The 16,938-nt window shown below is 42.4% G+C and overlaps 1 protein-coding gene across 2 annotated transcripts in view; it reads left to right on the top strand.

The window, feature by feature from the left end:
• The window catches only part of thbs2a (thrombospondin 2a), a 62,296-nt gene extending 45,835 nt beyond the window's left edge, over positions 1–16,461 (top strand). The window contains exons 13-23 of one of the 2 annotated variants that reach the window (XM_084322100.1): positions 1,730–1,948; positions 2,103–2,210; positions 2,353–2,512; positions 2,805–2,923; positions 5,438–5,672; positions 8,226–8,453; positions 9,607–9,878; positions 10,133–10,230; positions 12,923–13,062; positions 13,270–13,302; positions 13,764–16,461. In XM_084322100.1, coding sequence (XP_084178226.1) covers positions 1,730–1,948; positions 2,103–2,210; positions 2,353–2,512; positions 2,805–2,923; positions 5,438–5,672; positions 8,226–8,453; positions 9,607–9,878; positions 10,133–10,230; positions 12,923–13,062; positions 13,270–13,302; positions 13,764–13,771 — 1,620 coding nt within the window. In that variant the 3' untranslated portion in view covers positions 13,772–16,461. The remainder of the gene's footprint in view (positions 1–1,729; positions 1,949–2,102; positions 2,211–2,352; positions 2,513–2,804; positions 2,924–5,437; positions 5,673–8,225; positions 8,454–9,606; positions 9,879–10,132; positions 10,231–12,922; positions 13,063–13,269; positions 13,303–13,763) is intronic. The other variant, XM_084322101.1, reaches the window with a different exon arrangement.
• Positions 16,462–16,938: the final 477 nt, after the last annotated feature.

Here is a 16,938-nt window from a genome sequence, read left to right as displayed (position 1 = left end):
GGCATGCTGCATGTTTCCAATTAATTAAATAAAACGGATACTTATTGCAAGGGTTTACTGACTGTCATACAAATAATCAACCAACTACATACTGTAACTTTTCAGTGCACGTTCTTATTTACATTGCTCCCGCAGACCCGCACACAGACATGATGGAATTCAAGTTCAAGTTTGTATTGATCACATATAGGCAGGCTACACATGGCGTATAGGCTACATGTATCATACATGGCAGTGAGATTCATTGTTCTTGTATATGCTCTCGTATTATTGTTTATATAGGCTACCCAATACCGACATCAAAATAGATTGTATGCCTCTACAAATCATATGCAGCAGGTAGAAAATTTACGGAAAATCCGTTTATTCCGATTTGGAATAAAATTTAGGAGAACTTTAATCCCTGGGTATTAATCGAACGAAACGGAAAAAGGCAGTCATATTCCAGCACAGGCTTTATTAGTTAATATGGTCTTTAAGTTAATAGATATCATATCCGACATCACCGTACGTGTACATGTCTGTCAGCCTGTCACGTATTTCTCCCATAACACGCTTCGCTCGGCTTAGTCCACTTTTCCACATTTCATGGGGGTGTTTCATTACCGTATATGGTTAATTAATGAATGCTGGAAGCTGTAGCCCAGGTGATTCAGTGTATATAGCTGTATACAGTGCTAAAGGGGAAGCCTCGGGTCACCCTGTGTGAGACCAGGACCAAATATCAGGAGAGGAGATGGGGGGAGGAGAGAGAACTCCTGACCATAACAACAAACACATGTTACATCTGGTGGTTTACAGTAGAAGCGCGGCCGGTGTCTACTCCATAGGTTTATTTAGATGTCGAACGGATTAGCACTATCGTGTTTACATCCGCGCGATGACGCAATAGGAACAGAAGTTTCAGCCTGTTTAAAATGTGGCTCTAGTTTACTAACATCTCTCAAGAAACAGCTCCGTGTTTCCATGCCGGTCAGCGCTGTTGAGCGTTGTTAATGTTATATTACACACTGTGTCATGACCGCAAACCATTAGATAAGCATCTGTTGCGGAGCACGGCGGCACGTCTTCATGATTTACTGATCTCACCAACTCCTGGGAAGGCGAACCGTTTCGCCACGGTAGTCTGACCGTCCACTGACCGTCCATAATATCCCTCCTGGACCACTTTGTCAGTCTTTGTTCTCCTCTGACCCTTTTGGTTTTGATGCAATGCCACACTTTCTTTTACAAATTGATTCGTGGGATATGGGAATTGTCTCATAGCTGGCACCGATGGGTTTCATTACACAGACTCCATCAAAGGTTCCTCTCACGCTGTCCTCGCAACATGCTCCATGAGCTCACGGAGTGGCGTTCAAACTAGAATCATGTCCATCCCCCGTTAATGAGCGATGGCTGGGAATACCTAATGCTAGAATACGAGGGGCAACAGAGGGTCATGGCAGGTTGCCTGTGACGCTTACAGCAGAGGTTTCATGACATCAAACCATGGCGCTGCGTGTATTAAGCTCATACTCAACTCAACCATACTTTTATCTCTACGTGTCTCTTGGTATTGGGTTTTAGTATTGTGGAAATTCTCCATATACCAATACTGTATTTTAACCTGGTATCAGCCCCAGTATTCAATACCATCAGTGCAGTAAGTCATGCAGTAGAGAGAGAGTACTTCTCACGGTGTATTTCCTCGATGCTACACTGGGCCTAATTCCCTCTCTCTCTTCAGGTGTGCGAGCCTGAGAACCCGTGCAAGGACAGGACCCACAACTGTCACAAGTCCGCAGAGTGCATCTACCTCAACCACTTCAGCGACCCCATGTACAAGTGCGAGTGCAGGACGGGCTATGCCGGAGACGGCTTCATCTGCGGGGAAGACTCGGACTTGGACGGCTGGCCCAATCACAACCTGGTCTGTGGTGCCAACGCCACCTATCACTGCAAGAAGGTATGTAGGTTGACCCCATCATTTTGCTTCATACATCATGCCTACTCCCACTAGAGTGGACTAATTCTTTCATTTATTTGCAGAATGCACAGTATTTTATATAGACTGCATAGCAGTGTGTAGAAGTAATGTGTGAAACTGATGCTTTTCACAGGACAACTGTCCCAACCTGCCTAACTCCGGACAAGAAGACTTTGACAAAGACGGTCAAGGAGACGCCTGTGACAAGGACGATGATAACGATGGAATCGTAGATGAGAGGGTAACAAGAGTTATTATTCTATTGTGTGTTTATTTGTTTATTTGTTTGTTTTGTTTCGACAGAATCACACATTGAAACATCTGGATTTCGGTCAACTTCATTAATAGATGGATGCGTTAACGAACATGCGTTCTCCCTTCAGGACAACTGTGCGCTCCTTTACAACCCGCGGCAGTTTGACTTCGACAAGGATGAAGTCGGCGACCGCTGCGACAACTGCCCCTATGAGCACAACCCCGCCCAGATTGACACGGACAACAACGGAGAAGGAGACGCCTGTGCCGTGGACATCGACGGAGACGGTAAAATAATATTATCATCTATTTGTATCTTTATTGAGAGCAGGTAGGCAGAGAGGCCAGCCACGTTACAGGAGGCTCCATGGTCGGGGGGTCTTAATGACATCTCAGAACACAACTAATCTTTAGTTTTCACGGACAAGACGGGACAAGACAGGAATGTAAATCGTTAATCTTGACCTGGCGCAGATCCGAAGGAAAGTGATTTATCATTCCCACGAAATGGCATCAGATATATTATAAACATGACGGGGCAAGTTTACATCTCAAACTACTGTATGTCTGTGTTCCTCAGAAATACTGAACGAGAATGACAACTGCCCCTATGTGTACAACAACGACCAGAAGGACACGGACATGGATGGAGTAGGTGACCAGTGTGACAACTGTCCCCTGCTGCACAACCCTGACCAGGTACATGTTGGACAATGTCTCTGTGTATTGTATTACATGTACATACAGTGTGAGGTGTCAGGGGGGGGGGGGGTGCAACGATGGCTCTGTGATACACCACCAGTAGCAATTGAATATGATATTATAATTGTACTTTATGTAAACAAGATATATTACTGCCTCAAGATATGACAGGATGGTCCCTGACATTGTTAGACGTTATTTATTTGGAGATATCAACTGCTTCATCCTGATGAATTGAAAATGGAGGATCCTGATGTAAACAAGACGAAAGTATTTTTCTGGTCTGCATGCTCGTAGCAGTTTTTTGTATTGAGCCGTACTGTATTGTACCCATTCTGCAATCTGTTAATAAAGTTTTCAATCAACCAATCAATCGGGTGGTTGGGGTGGGACAGGCGGGTATTGAAATGTGGACTGAGGTGGCCGAGCCCTATTCCCCGTACCTGGTTCAACTAAGTCGATCAAAAGTCCCATTATCCAGATTCAATTAACCCGATGTTTGAATCCGGGCTTTCCCTGTTCCTTGAACGCTGATTCAGTCTCGTTAATTCGAACCAGACTTGATACTCAGGATCAGTGCACGCGGCCGCCTCAGCTGAAAAGACAGCAGGTGTCGATTGCAGAAATCCTGATTTTCTAACGGCATTGATTGATTGATTCATTTAAAACTTTATTAACAGATTGCAGAATGGGTACAATACAGTACGGCTCAATAGCCTCGCCGACAAGTTAAATGCATATCTATAGGCAAATGTTAAGTCCCTCATTACCCCAATCAATCAGATTATATTTATTTAAATGTGCCTGCTGGCAGTAGGCTTAATGGAATGAATAATCTAATGAGATCTATTGCTAGCGAAAATAATTAGTTAAACTCGTTCAGAATAAGTAGATACAAACAAGCCCAAAGAGTATCTAATTGATACGAATTAATATGCTTATGAGGATATCTGTACTGTATGCGCTCGTCTTAAGTATCATGTACTTTATATATAAATACATGGTTCCCAAAGTTTCAAGGCGCGACCCGAAATAACGGTGTCAGAGAGGCTTGGAGGGAGGCTATACAGTTTCACTATTAATCAGGTTTTAATCTGTTTCGGACATAATCCATACATGCATTGAATTGATTAACATTTGGTTTATACCAGTGCAGTGACACCTCATGTTCATCATCAGATAACAGTGCTTGAACAGATAAATGCATTTTCTCAAATGCATTAATGTCAACGGCTCATTCAATTTCTCAAATCCATCAAACAGCGCATCTCATCAGACATTTTAATCCCAGTTATAATATCACAATAACGTGTGAGTGACAGTGATACAATTCAACAATCCACAGATTCAGATTCCTCGTAATTCATATCCACAGTCCATGAATAGATACTTCAATTTATGCTTGAATGAAACACAATCCGGGCGCTCCGTTAAGCAAATACATCCACAGCCGAGAATATGAAACGAATCAGAGCCAAGCGGCCGATTAAAAATAAACCCGCAGGATTCACATTTGCAATGCGCCGTTATTAAAATAACCACATGCAGTGTGTATCGCGACTCCGAGCGTCGTATCCGTATAAATATGACATGCATTATTTAGGACAAAGTAAATCTATAGGCTGAATATGATTTATTATCAGCATTTTAGGTCTATTATTTTACATTTCAAAAGCCCCCTCTAGGAAAATGAAGCACAAAAACATAATTCAGAATGGTATAATGCAGATCTACACTGTGATAATTATTTCAGGAAGCGAGCTGGCATTTCTTTGCGAGGGCGTGGCCATGGGTCATCCAGCTAACTGAACTAAACCCTGCTCCGGAGCAGGTTCAAACTTTTCGATCTGTTGCCATAGCGACTTATAAAATCCGACGTTGGGGAACGGAAATGAAAATTATCCGGCTAACTCAGTTAGCCAGGTACGGGGAATAGGGCCCAGGTCAAAGGCTCCATGTAGCGGCGGAGTGGGGGTAGGGTGTTGGCCCTGGGGAATCAGGCGGTCTTTTTGTTTTTATTTTTATTTGGTATATTGGTATTTTGTATTTATTAGTTAAGTTTAGATCGGTATTTATTATTCTTTATTGTTTTGTCATTATTATTATTATTATTATTATTATTATTATTATTATTATTATTATTATTATTATTATTATTATTATTATTATTATTATTAGTATTAGTATTAGTATTAGTATTAGTATTAGTATTATTAGTATTAGTATTATTAGTATTGTTGTTGTTACTGTTGATGTTGAAATTGTGTTGTTGTGGAAAAAATAAGAATTTGAAAAAAATAAAAAGATATGCCAGGATGGAACATACGTAGTGTAGCATGTGGTAACGAAGCTCGCTATGTTTCACTGTGATGGTTAACCTTTTCAGGTGTACGATCCCACATCTAATGACGATGAGACCATACTGGCCATTGACAGCTATAGACGGGTAGAAGATCACAATCCTGAGAAAGGAAATCCCCACCAAATTGATCACTGTATAATGTCCAACAGGCCGACACAGACAACGACCTGGTTGGAGACCAGTGTGATAACAACCAGGACATTGATGAAGACGGTCACCAGAACAACCTGGACAACTGCCCCTACGTGGCCAACGCCAACCAGGCCGACCACGACAAGGACGGCAAGGGAGATGCTTGTGACTACGATGACGACAATGACAGCATCCCCGACGACAGAGACAACTGTAGACTGACACCCAACGAAGACCAGCTGGACACTGACGGTGAGAATGGAAGTTTGAAAACCCTAACTCTAACAACTAACCATAACCCATACTGTAGTCATCTGCTCTAACTAGGGGTGGGCAATATGACAATATTAAATAAATATCGGGTACAGTTCATTAACGATACACTTTTTAAACATATCGTGGACATTGTGATGTTTTGCACAAAACCTCACGTCAGTTTCTAAGCCGCTGCGGATGAGATGAGACTTACTTTAGCGCAGCACTTTCCTCTCTCCCTCACACAGACACACACACGCGCCCAATTTTTCGTCACGTACACGCACATACACACGCCCAGAGACAGAGAGGCGGTAACTAAGTTAGCCACTAACTAAGCTAAGCTAACTAACGTTAGCCGCTAACCCTGGAAATGCTCACAGGGGAGTGATCCACGACACCAGTTCCATATGGGGGGTGGGGTATATTGACGAGGCTTGACAACAGAGGTTTATATAATCATCATATTGGCGTGACTGTATCCATCAAAGGGTTAAATCAAGCATTTTTAAGTGCTTTAGAGGAAATGTCAAAATATCGCAATATATATTGTGTATCGTGATAGAGCAAACAAATATCGTGATATCATTTAGAGGCCATATCGCCCAGCCCTAGCTCTAACCCTGACCATAACCATAACCCATACTTTAGTCATCTGATCTAACCCTGACCATAACCATAACCCATACTGTAGTCATCTGACCTATCCCTGAACCATACTGTAGTCACCTGACCATAACCATAACCCATACTGTAGTCATCTGACCTAACCCTGAACCATACTGTAGTCATCTGACCTAACCCTGAACCATACTGTAGTCACCTGACCTAACCCTGACCCATACTGTAGTCATCTGATCTAACCATAACAGATGTAGACCTCTGATCTAACCATAACAAACATACTGTAGTTATCTGATCTAACCATAACAGATGTAGACATCTGATCTAACCATAACAAACCTACTGTAGTCATCTGACCTAACCATAACAAACCTACTGTAGTCATCTGAACTAACCATAACAAACCTACTGTAGTCATCTGAACTAACCATAACAAACATACTGTAGTCATCTGATCTAACCATAACAAATACTGTAGTCATCTGATCTAACAAACATACTGTAGTCATCTGATCTAACCATAACAAACATACTGTAGTCATCTGACCTAACCATAACATATGCAGTCATCTGACCTAACCATAACAGATATATTGTAGTCATCTGATCTAACCATAACACACCCACTGTAGTCATCTGATCTAACCATAACAAATAAACTGTAGTCATCTGATCTAACCTTAACCCATACTGTAGTCATCTGACCCTAACAGACCATAATCCAGTCACCATACAACCAATAAGGACAGACCAGTGTACAGTATCCCTGTCCAGTACGTACAAATAACGAGGTTTCCAATTCAAGCATGATATGACGATTGCTTTTGTGAATACCATGTGCCACGGGTGTGCACGCTAATAGAGTACGTCAGCAAACACATGCCTGCACCCACCATGCATCAGCATGTCGCATACTTCTCCTGGTGTTCTGTTGACCTGCTCTGAGAAGAATGTCGAGGCTATAGCTGCCAAGAATCAGTCATAGCTCTAGTTTGATAACATGTCTAATTATGGTCTATAGTACTATCATGGATCTACTGACCTAGATCTACTATCTATTATACTATTATAATGTAGGAATCTTCCCAAGGCTCCCCTGTGCCGACATGTCAGTTACACGGTGATGCGTGATGCTCGCACAGCTTATGGGTAGCAGTGCTACACTACATTAATTCTGAAATATGGCGAATGAGGAAAGGGTTAAAGATTGGGTCATGGTTGATGATGTCATTAGCATGACTTCAGTGTGCGGAGCCCGATGAGGGCACATGCCAGGCCGTTAAGTCTTTTTCTAATGTCAAACAGCCATCTGGGTTTGCTCTTGATTAATCCTCAGAGCGCCATTTCAGCAGGGATACCTGGGGTTGGTTTTCTTAGCTGTACGTCTGACTAGAATGGAGGTGGACCCTGGGGGCAGATGTGCTGTTACCCCCTTTACATCGCATCTGATAGTGTTTATTTGATGGGATCAACTCTGTTCCCCTGTGGAATAGCAGAGACCCGGGTGGAGAGCAGCAGGCTACTTCCCTGCATTAGGGGTTTATTAGGCCCTGCCGTCCCGTCTGCCATCTGCTCAGGGCCTCACCATCTGGCTCTAATAGACTTCAGCCATCAGACACAGCAGGTATCAGTGGCAGTTGTCGCAGCATGAAGAGACGGCTGCTTGTTGGATTTGGCAGAGCAGCGGAGGTGTAACAAGCCAGATTCCTGAGAGGAGTTAGCCATTTTTTCTGTTCACTTTCAATAACAACTTGATCGAGCACCTCAACCCCTTCCCACGGTAGCAATATTGCAGCGTTGCTGTTAACGGAGAGTAGTGATTATCACGAAAGCTTGACGGAAACTTTTAACGGGGACAGAAAGTGAGATTTTTCCTATTATGTTACGAGAAAAAAAACGTTTTTATGTTTTATTGACGATCGTCAGGTGACGGAAGAGGTGACACATGTAAAGACGACTTTGACAACGACACCGTCCCGGACATCTACGACGTGTGCCCCGAGAACAACGCCATCAGCATCACAGACTTCAGGAAGTTCCAGATGGTCCACCTGGATCCCAAGGGAACCACGCAGATCGACCCCAACTGGGTGGTTAGACACCAGGGCAAGGAGCTGGTGCAGACCGCAAACTCTGACCCTGGCATCGCCGTGGGTGAGCAGCACTGTTGTTGTCTTTAATAATGTTTGAAAATGATTCCCTCTCCAAGCCATACCTTGACGTTTTAAATTTGCATAATTTTTTTTTGCCGGGCATTTGCCACAATGGGGTTAGAAATGTTATGCGCGTCAGTTAACAAGGAAATGGCTTGTTAGCATAAGCGTTCCTAATTGAAACCAATGGGGTACTTCTTGACGCAAGCTAGCTCGTTAAGTTGCGGCTAGTGACCTTAATTGGGTTCCACAAGTTCCATGAATGCTAAGACTGCTCTTAAACCATTTTAGGAAAGCTGAAGGAACATCCCATAATGTGACAAAGTGTCAGAGAAAAATATCAGAGTAAAATGTTACAATAAACATAGACAATTGTCTCCCTAAGCTGGAAATCAGAGCATCAAGATTTGTATTTGTGATGTTGTCATCTGATACGTATTGGAGTTGGTCTATTGACAATAAATTAGTGACGGACTTTGTAGGCTCATAACATTTGTTTGTTTGTTTGTTTGTTTGTTTGTTTGTTTGTTTGTTTGTTTGTTGAATACAATGTTTGTTTGTTACATTCAAATTAGTTTTATTTAAATGTAGGGCTTACAGCTCTGAATAAAAAAATGTACCTCACGTATTTCAGTCAAATCACCATGGGTACCGTCATAAGTGTCCTAGGAGTTGTTCCATTATTCACTGTCTATGGAGCAGTTCTAGAATTTGTCTCTTGATGATCAGCGCTAGAGTCTTGCCTCTCACTTTTAAGAGAGACCTTGAGCCTGAAACTGAGCTGTACTGAGCTGTTAGTAATAACATGTGCATTCTATTTTAGTTGCTGTCCTAAATATACTGCTGCTGGCCAGGATGACTACTACCATACTGTCTTTATATCTGTATCACTGTACATATTAATATAACAACTCTTATACATCTGATTAGCACTATATTCAGTAGTACTAATTTAAATATGTTATACCCAGTTTAATCACCTGTACATTGTATATTACTATTGCATTTTACTGTTACATTTGCACTCTGGTTGGATGCCAAAGTTGTTTTTGTTAATGAGAATACATTTGAATCTAATTGATATAATCTATCTAATCTAATGAGATATAAATTATACGGCATCCCGGTTAACTTCTTATCTCGTGCCGTCACAGGCTTCGATGAGTTCAACGCCGTCGACTTCAGTGGCACCATGTACGTGAACACGGACAGAGACGACGACTATGCCGGCTTCGTGTTCGGCTACCAGTCGAGTGGGAGGTTCTACGTGGTGATGTGGAAGCAGATCACACAGACCTACTGGGAAGACAAGCCCTCCAAGGCCTTCGGCATCTCTGGCGTTTCACTCAAAGTGGTCAACTCCACCACAGGCACGGGAGAGAGCCTCCGAAACGCCTTGTGGCACACTGGCAACACTCCCGGACAGGTACAGTGCAATCTAAAAGCTGTTACTTACACTGCTTACACATTAATTCATTAATTCATTACACGCTTTTATTAGGTCTGTCATAGTGTTCCAAGTTCAAGGCTTCATCAAGTTCATGACTTTTATTGTCCCTGGTAGCAAATGTAGCAAGAAAAGAGGGCGGTGTTTGAGATAAGTCAATTGATTGAATGGCCAGAGACCTGGGATAAGACGGTGTGGTGTTCACGTAATACTTTCTTTATCATCTCACATAGGTGCGCACTCTGTGGCACGACCCCAAGAACGTGGGATGGAAGGATTACACAGCCTACAGGTGGCACCTCACCCACAGGCCGAAGACTGGCTTCATCAGGTAGTGAGACACACATCCACCACACAACTATGGACTACATTTTATATGTACATGGGTGATGATGTGCAAATGTAGGAAACTACGAGGTCACCACATTATGTGTGAGCTGGAATGTGTGTCTGTGAGCAGACACTACTAATCATAAACAAAACCCACATGATTTATACATCAATGGACAGCACTTGAGCTCCTCAGGGCTGTGTCCTGAGCCCCCTCCTGTACTCCCTGTATACACACACGACTGTGTGTCTATACACCACGCTAACCTGGTGATCAAGTTCGCCGACGATACAACTGTGGTGGGCTTGATCACTGATGGGGACGAGTCGGCGTACAGGAGGGAGGTCGACGCCCTGGCACGGTGGAGCGAGGATAACAACCTCTCGCTCAACATCGCCAAAACCAGTGGTGGACTTCAGGAGGGGGAGGAAGACGGAGTTGGCCCCCATCACAATGGGAGGTGCTACTGTGGAGAGAGTGGACCAGTTCAGGTTCCTCGGAATTAACATTACTGAGGACCTGAAATGGGACACCCATGCGGATCAGGTGGTGAAGAAGGCCCAACAACGCCTCTTCCACCTGAAGACTCAAAAAGTTTGGCATGGGGCCTTCCATCCTGCGTGCGCTCTACAGGGGCACCACTGAGAGTGTTCTCACCGGCTGCATCACAGCCTGGTATGGGAACTGCACTGCTCACAGCCGCAGAGCAATACAGAGAGTTGTTAAGACAGCTCAGAAAATCTGCGGCTGTGAGCTCCCCTGCATACAAGACATCTACAACAGTCGGTGCATTAGCAAGGCCCGGAAGATCATAAAAGACCCCAGCCACCCCAACAACAGCTTGTTCCAACTGCTGCCTTCCGGGAGGCGTTACCGCAGCCTCAGAGCTCGGTCCAGCAGGCTCAAGGACTCATACTTTCACCAAGCCATTCAGATTTTATTGTATATATTTATGTATTCGTTTTAAGTATTTTAAGTACCTTACGTTGATTTATTCTACTGTTTCACTTTTTATATTAACTCTCTCAGCACTGTCACTTTTTTTCATACATCACTATTATGCTGGTTTTATTGTGTTATTGTGTATTGTATTGTTCCATTGTGTATTTTATTACCATGCTGTAGGTCGAGGGGGCAAGACCCAAGACTCTTTTTTGTATGAGAATATGACAAAGATGCAACAATTAATCTGAATCTGAACTTAATACATTACAATAAGTATTAATTAGGGATGCTCGATATTGGCTTTTTTACTGATACCGATATACCGATATTGTCCAACTCTTAATTTCCGATACCGATATCAACCGATATCAACCGATATCAACCGATACCGATATATGCATGGTCCCCCCCCCCCCCCCCCCCCCCCCCCCCAAAAAATTGAATAATTTCAGGTAATTAACATTACATATCTCTTGTTGTGGAATTAACACAACATTATGCATACTTTTGACAATAAATAAAATCAGAATTTGTTCTTACTTGCTTGCCTGGGTAAATAAAGGTTATAGAAATGTAAAAAAATAATTACCGATACCGATAATTTCCGATATCACATTTTAATGCCGATATCGGCCGATAATATCGGTAGGCCGATAATATCGGACATCCCTAGTATTAATATTACACACAGTAATATGGAACACAATACCAACCAACATTAGAGTCTTCAAGCATAACTGTTTTAAAAAAAGGAAAAAAATATTCAAGCTCTGGATTAAGACAACACAATCATGCCGTCACCAGTAACTGCCTTTGCTATGACTTATGTGTCCTATTTACAGTATATTCTACTGTTGTGAAGTGTAGAGGTACAGTAGTAGGACCTAATCTGTGACGCAAAACCCAAACTGGGATATTTATTGGATAACGACGGCTGACAGCCGAACTGACTGAGCCACAAGAACTATGAACTGTAATGACTAAACAGGAAATACTCTGATACTGATACACGTAGGAACGTCAACAACCCATATTAACTAAGGAGCCGACAAAACTGAACAGGGGAAGCCAACATATAAATACACATGGGGAAAATTACAAACTGAGAACACCTGGTTGATTACAAATGAGGTGCAGCTGGTGAGACACAAACGACAGGAGAGACACTAGGGAGCGGGGGACAAGTCCGTGGCCTGGGAGAAATGGGAAACACAATAAGGGAGCGGGAGGAAAGTTCATGACTAGAGATAAGTGGGCATAGTGGGCAGGAGGGACAGATTGTGAACTGTATTCTTGAGTTGCTCATCACCGATCTAATCTATAGACCTTTTCAGTAGGATTCTGCAGCTTTGGCCCACGTGTATTTACTGTCAGCTATATAATGCATTGCAGTAAAGTTATATTTCTTCCAACATGGCTGCCTGTAACCGTTGGTAACCACTTTTGATAGAAAATGTGATGTCTAACCTCTGTCGTGGTAGAGTACTGTAGGCGAAACACTGTAAAAGCATGGTATTACTGTTCCCAGATTAAACCAATTTATTATATCTGTGCTTATATTTTACTCATATATCCAACACATAGCAACCATTGTTTTATACATAGAAGAAAAAAGGGAATTCTGTGCAAAGCCTCTATTTTATTAGCAAACGTTGTAACAGGAAATAACTAGACTATAGATATAGACCCCATACGAACACAAACACAGTAAAGAGCCATTGTCTTTATCCTGTGTGTTCTTGTACAGGGTGGTGGTGTATGAAGGCAAACAGATATTGGCCGACTCAGGACCAGTGTATGACAAGACGTTTGCCGGTGGCAGGTTAGGCCTGTTTGTCTTCTCTCAGGAGCTGGTCTTCTTCTCCGATCTCAAGTATGACTGCAGAGGTTAGTAGCATCACTTTATCTGTCCTTTTATATAATAATAATTTTTTTCATCTTTACGAGATTTGTTTATAGTTATATTTACGTGTGTGTCTGTGTGTTTGCGTGTGTCTGCGTTACGGCGTAGGTGCAGAAAGTGAGTGAGAGAGCACATTTTGGGGGGGGATAATCCACAACAGGTCATTAAATGTTCAACATCTTTTCCAATAGATAAACCGGAGTTTCAAACAGTGTTTTCGCCAGGTAATGATGTTGGGTTGTCTGTTGTATGTTGGCTAAAGCAAGCAAGAAAGAAATCACGCTATGTCCTGCTAGAGCTTCTCCCCTTCGCTCGGTTACAATTCCTCCAGGTGAATTGTGAAAGTCCTTGGGTCTGGCTCCAAGGGCGTCTGTTGAATGCAAGATCAAATTAGATTGCTGCCTTTTGTTCACTGTCACTGTCACGCTTTTTAATACCCACAATGTTGTCGCTGCACTTTGTCACTTGGCTATTTCACTAATAATTCACCATAGAGTTGAATAAGAGTGAATGAGAAGGGACCTATTTCAAGCCCCACTCCCCTGAGGGAAGCAACGGTTGTGATTGGAGGATCAAGAAAAGAGGGCAGGGCTCGAGATATGTAAATTATCCTTAGAGTATCCTAGCGTTCTTATCATGAATGTGTCGATAATGACATGCAATTCTTCTGAATCTTTCCCCCCAGATAATTGAACCACGTTGGATATGAACATGTCAGATCGGCAAAAGACGCCAATCACTCAAACCGAAACGCCACACCGTTGCTGACTCCAACTTGTATGGACTTTATGTGTTTTGCCCCGATCCATCCATTGGAGAGGAAATCATGGCTATTTAAGATTTTCCTGAGTGCCTTTACAGCACATGAAAGACATTTCCCTGGGAAGTAGAAACAGATGAGAGCGGACAAATACAATTTTAAAAAGAGCCTTGGCAAAATATGTAATCATAACTAATGTACCAGTGTCTACATGTTAGGGATTCATTCTGCAACCACTTTCACTATGTGCTTTTCTCCAGTCCTATTTCTACTGCTTGTAATTCACTGAATACACGCAGATGTTCTTCTTCTGTAATTTTGGTCAACTTTTATTTTTATTTTTTTATAATAAGAGCTTGAGGCTCAGTCCCAAGCCCAGGGTATATATCATAACTTCCATGTACAGTGTCTGACTTCACCTGCCCAAACATTTAACTACGGCCAAATCACCACAACGTAGCCACAGAATTAGAGTGGATAGAAACAGGATTCCTGTTGGCATAACCTTGTCGGGTGGTCATCTGACTGGTACACTTAGGAACGGCTGCTGTAGAACCTTTTTGATAATTTTCTTGTGGAAATGATAGTTTGTACAGTGCAGTGAATCAGAACAGTGCACTAGCGTGACAAAAGCGTCATTGGCTTAATATTCTAGCCAGCTTTCTGAGTCTCGTACGCCGACGACTAGATGGTGCTCATTTCCAACAACATTAGCAGCCAATTTACTTGTACGTGAATGAATAATGAAACACCAGGAAGTGTCCTTTCTATCCATTTTACTTCTATGGATGTAGTCTTTTAATAGAGGTCTTAAGCAATATGTTTAAATAGGCTGTGATAGTAAAGCTGCCTGCACATGACCACCGGTAAACGTAGCGCTGGCTGGGTCGTTGTTTTCTCTATGGCGTCCCAATGCCTGGGGCTACCCTTGATGTCGCGTACGACTCTGCTCGCGACTCTTGCACTCAAAGTTTCATTCATGTCGACGTTGAGCACTGTCACTGTAGACCTTTTCAAAGCAGTGAGATTACATCTTCATGTGACATAAACAGAAGCGCTACCGATGAGATTACAGCTTCATGTGATGTAAGTGGAAGCGCTACCGATGAGATTACAGCTTCATGTGATGTAAGTGGAAGCGCTACCGATGAGATTACAGCTTTATGTGATGTAAGTAGAAGCGCTACCGATGAGATTACAGCTTCATGTGATGTAAGTAGAAGCGCTACCGATGAGATTACAGCTTCATGTGATGTAAGTAGAAGCGCTACCGATGAGATTACAGCTTTATGTGATGTAAGTAGAAGCGCTACCGATGAGATTACAGCTTTCAAGGTCAAGGTCAACTTTATTTATAAAGCACATTTAAATCAACCGAAGTTGTACCAAAGTGCTGTACAATATAAAAACAGAAATACTAAAAGAAAATACAAAATACAGTATACACACACAGTCATAAAAACTACAATAATAAAAATGTTTAAACAAAATAAACAATCACCACATGACCAGGTGATGTACATAAACAAAGCGCTACCGATGAGATTACAGCTTCATGTGATGTAAACAGAAGCGCTACCGATGAGATTACAGCTTTATGTGATGTAAGCAGAAGCGCTACCGATGAGATTACAGCTTTATGTGATGTAAGCAGAAGCGCTACCGATGAGATTACAGCTTCATGTGATGTAAGCAGAAGCGCTACCGATGAGATTACAGCTTTATGCAATGTACTGTAAACAGAAGCGCTACCGATGAGATTACAGCTTTATGCAATGTACTGTAAACAGAAGCGCTACCGATGAGATTACAGCTTTATGTGATGTAAGCAGAAGCGCTACCGATGAGATTACAGCTTTATGTGATGTAAGTGGCAGTGACCGGGAGAAATCCACCCTCTCTGTGTTTCGAATGCAGATCATGTGCAGGCAGCTTAAGTGCCAAAGATGTTTATACTAAGTCTGTATTATAATTTCTTTTGTAAATTATTTATGCTCTGCTTTTTTTTTTATTGTTTGCATTTTATGCTTGAGATTGTAAATAATTATTTATTTGTTTACACTGACAAAATTTCACAATTGAATTTTTACAAACATCAAGATGAAATATAGTATTGGGGGGATTCGTTTGACATGCAGTGTTGTCATGTGCTTACTTGATGTGTTAGTTTACCGAGTGATAACGAAAGTGGCGGAAGAGTCTGTCTTCCTCTCAGTGCTTCTGGTCGGAAGGAAAGTGGGTGCTTTTGAAAGCAAGTGGAGATGGACAGGCTGTGTTTGTTTATGCGATAGCTATCGCAAGGTAGCTATTCTAGCGGCGTATATATGTGAAAGGGTTTATTTTGTTAACTGTGTCCGTCTAGACGGGAGTGTTCTTAACTTTCGCAAACCGATAGTCTGACGGTCACTGCATTGCACAAGGGAGTCATTCAGATTGGATAAGCTGGAAGGATTTCATAGAATGTCATATTTTCAATTATATGTCAGTCAGAATTGGGACTTGTGTACATTTGAAGCTTGCTTTTTATATTGTCCATTGGAAATGAATTAAGGCCTTTTCTAATATACAGCGTCACTGTTAGAGGGTGTATCATATGGATCAAGGAGTTGTCAGTGTATTCCTAGCTTGTATGTTGGGGGGGGGGGGGGGGGGTGTTGCTTTGCACAAAATGGAAATGTGTTGTGTTTCTTTTATCTTTTTCTTTTTTATATATGTGCTGTTAGATATACATTTCCTACAAACATTATTGTACGTTTTTCCTTTGAAAGAGATTGTCATGTTTCATAAATAAATGTTTATAAGTAAGTATAAGTCTTTATTTGTCATCAGATTAACACACACACATTTGCGATGGGCAACCCACAGGAACACACACATGCACTGAGTCGCTGACGAAATGTTCTCTGCACCTCCCATCCCGTTGTCCTTCCCCCCCCAAGGGCAGCCGGGAGCAGACGAGGGCTGCGGCGAGCGCCGGGCCCGGGGACCAATCCAAGTGCTCCTGTCTGTCTTCGTCCGGGACACGACAGCACTAGCGATCTTTCCATTGGGTTTATCTTATCGGGAGGGGAAACCCTTGCGAGCACGGGGAGAACAGAAA

This window comes from Notolepis coatsorum, assembly GCF_963971535.1.
Source record: "Notolepis coatsorum genome assembly, chromosome: 9".
NCBI classification, from domain to species: Eukaryota; Metazoa; Chordata; class Actinopteri; order Aulopiformes; family Paralepididae; genus Notolepis; species Notolepis coatsorum.
The sequence above is the reverse complement of the archived record's forward strand: the minus strand, read 5'-3'. Positions and strand labels throughout refer to the sequence as shown.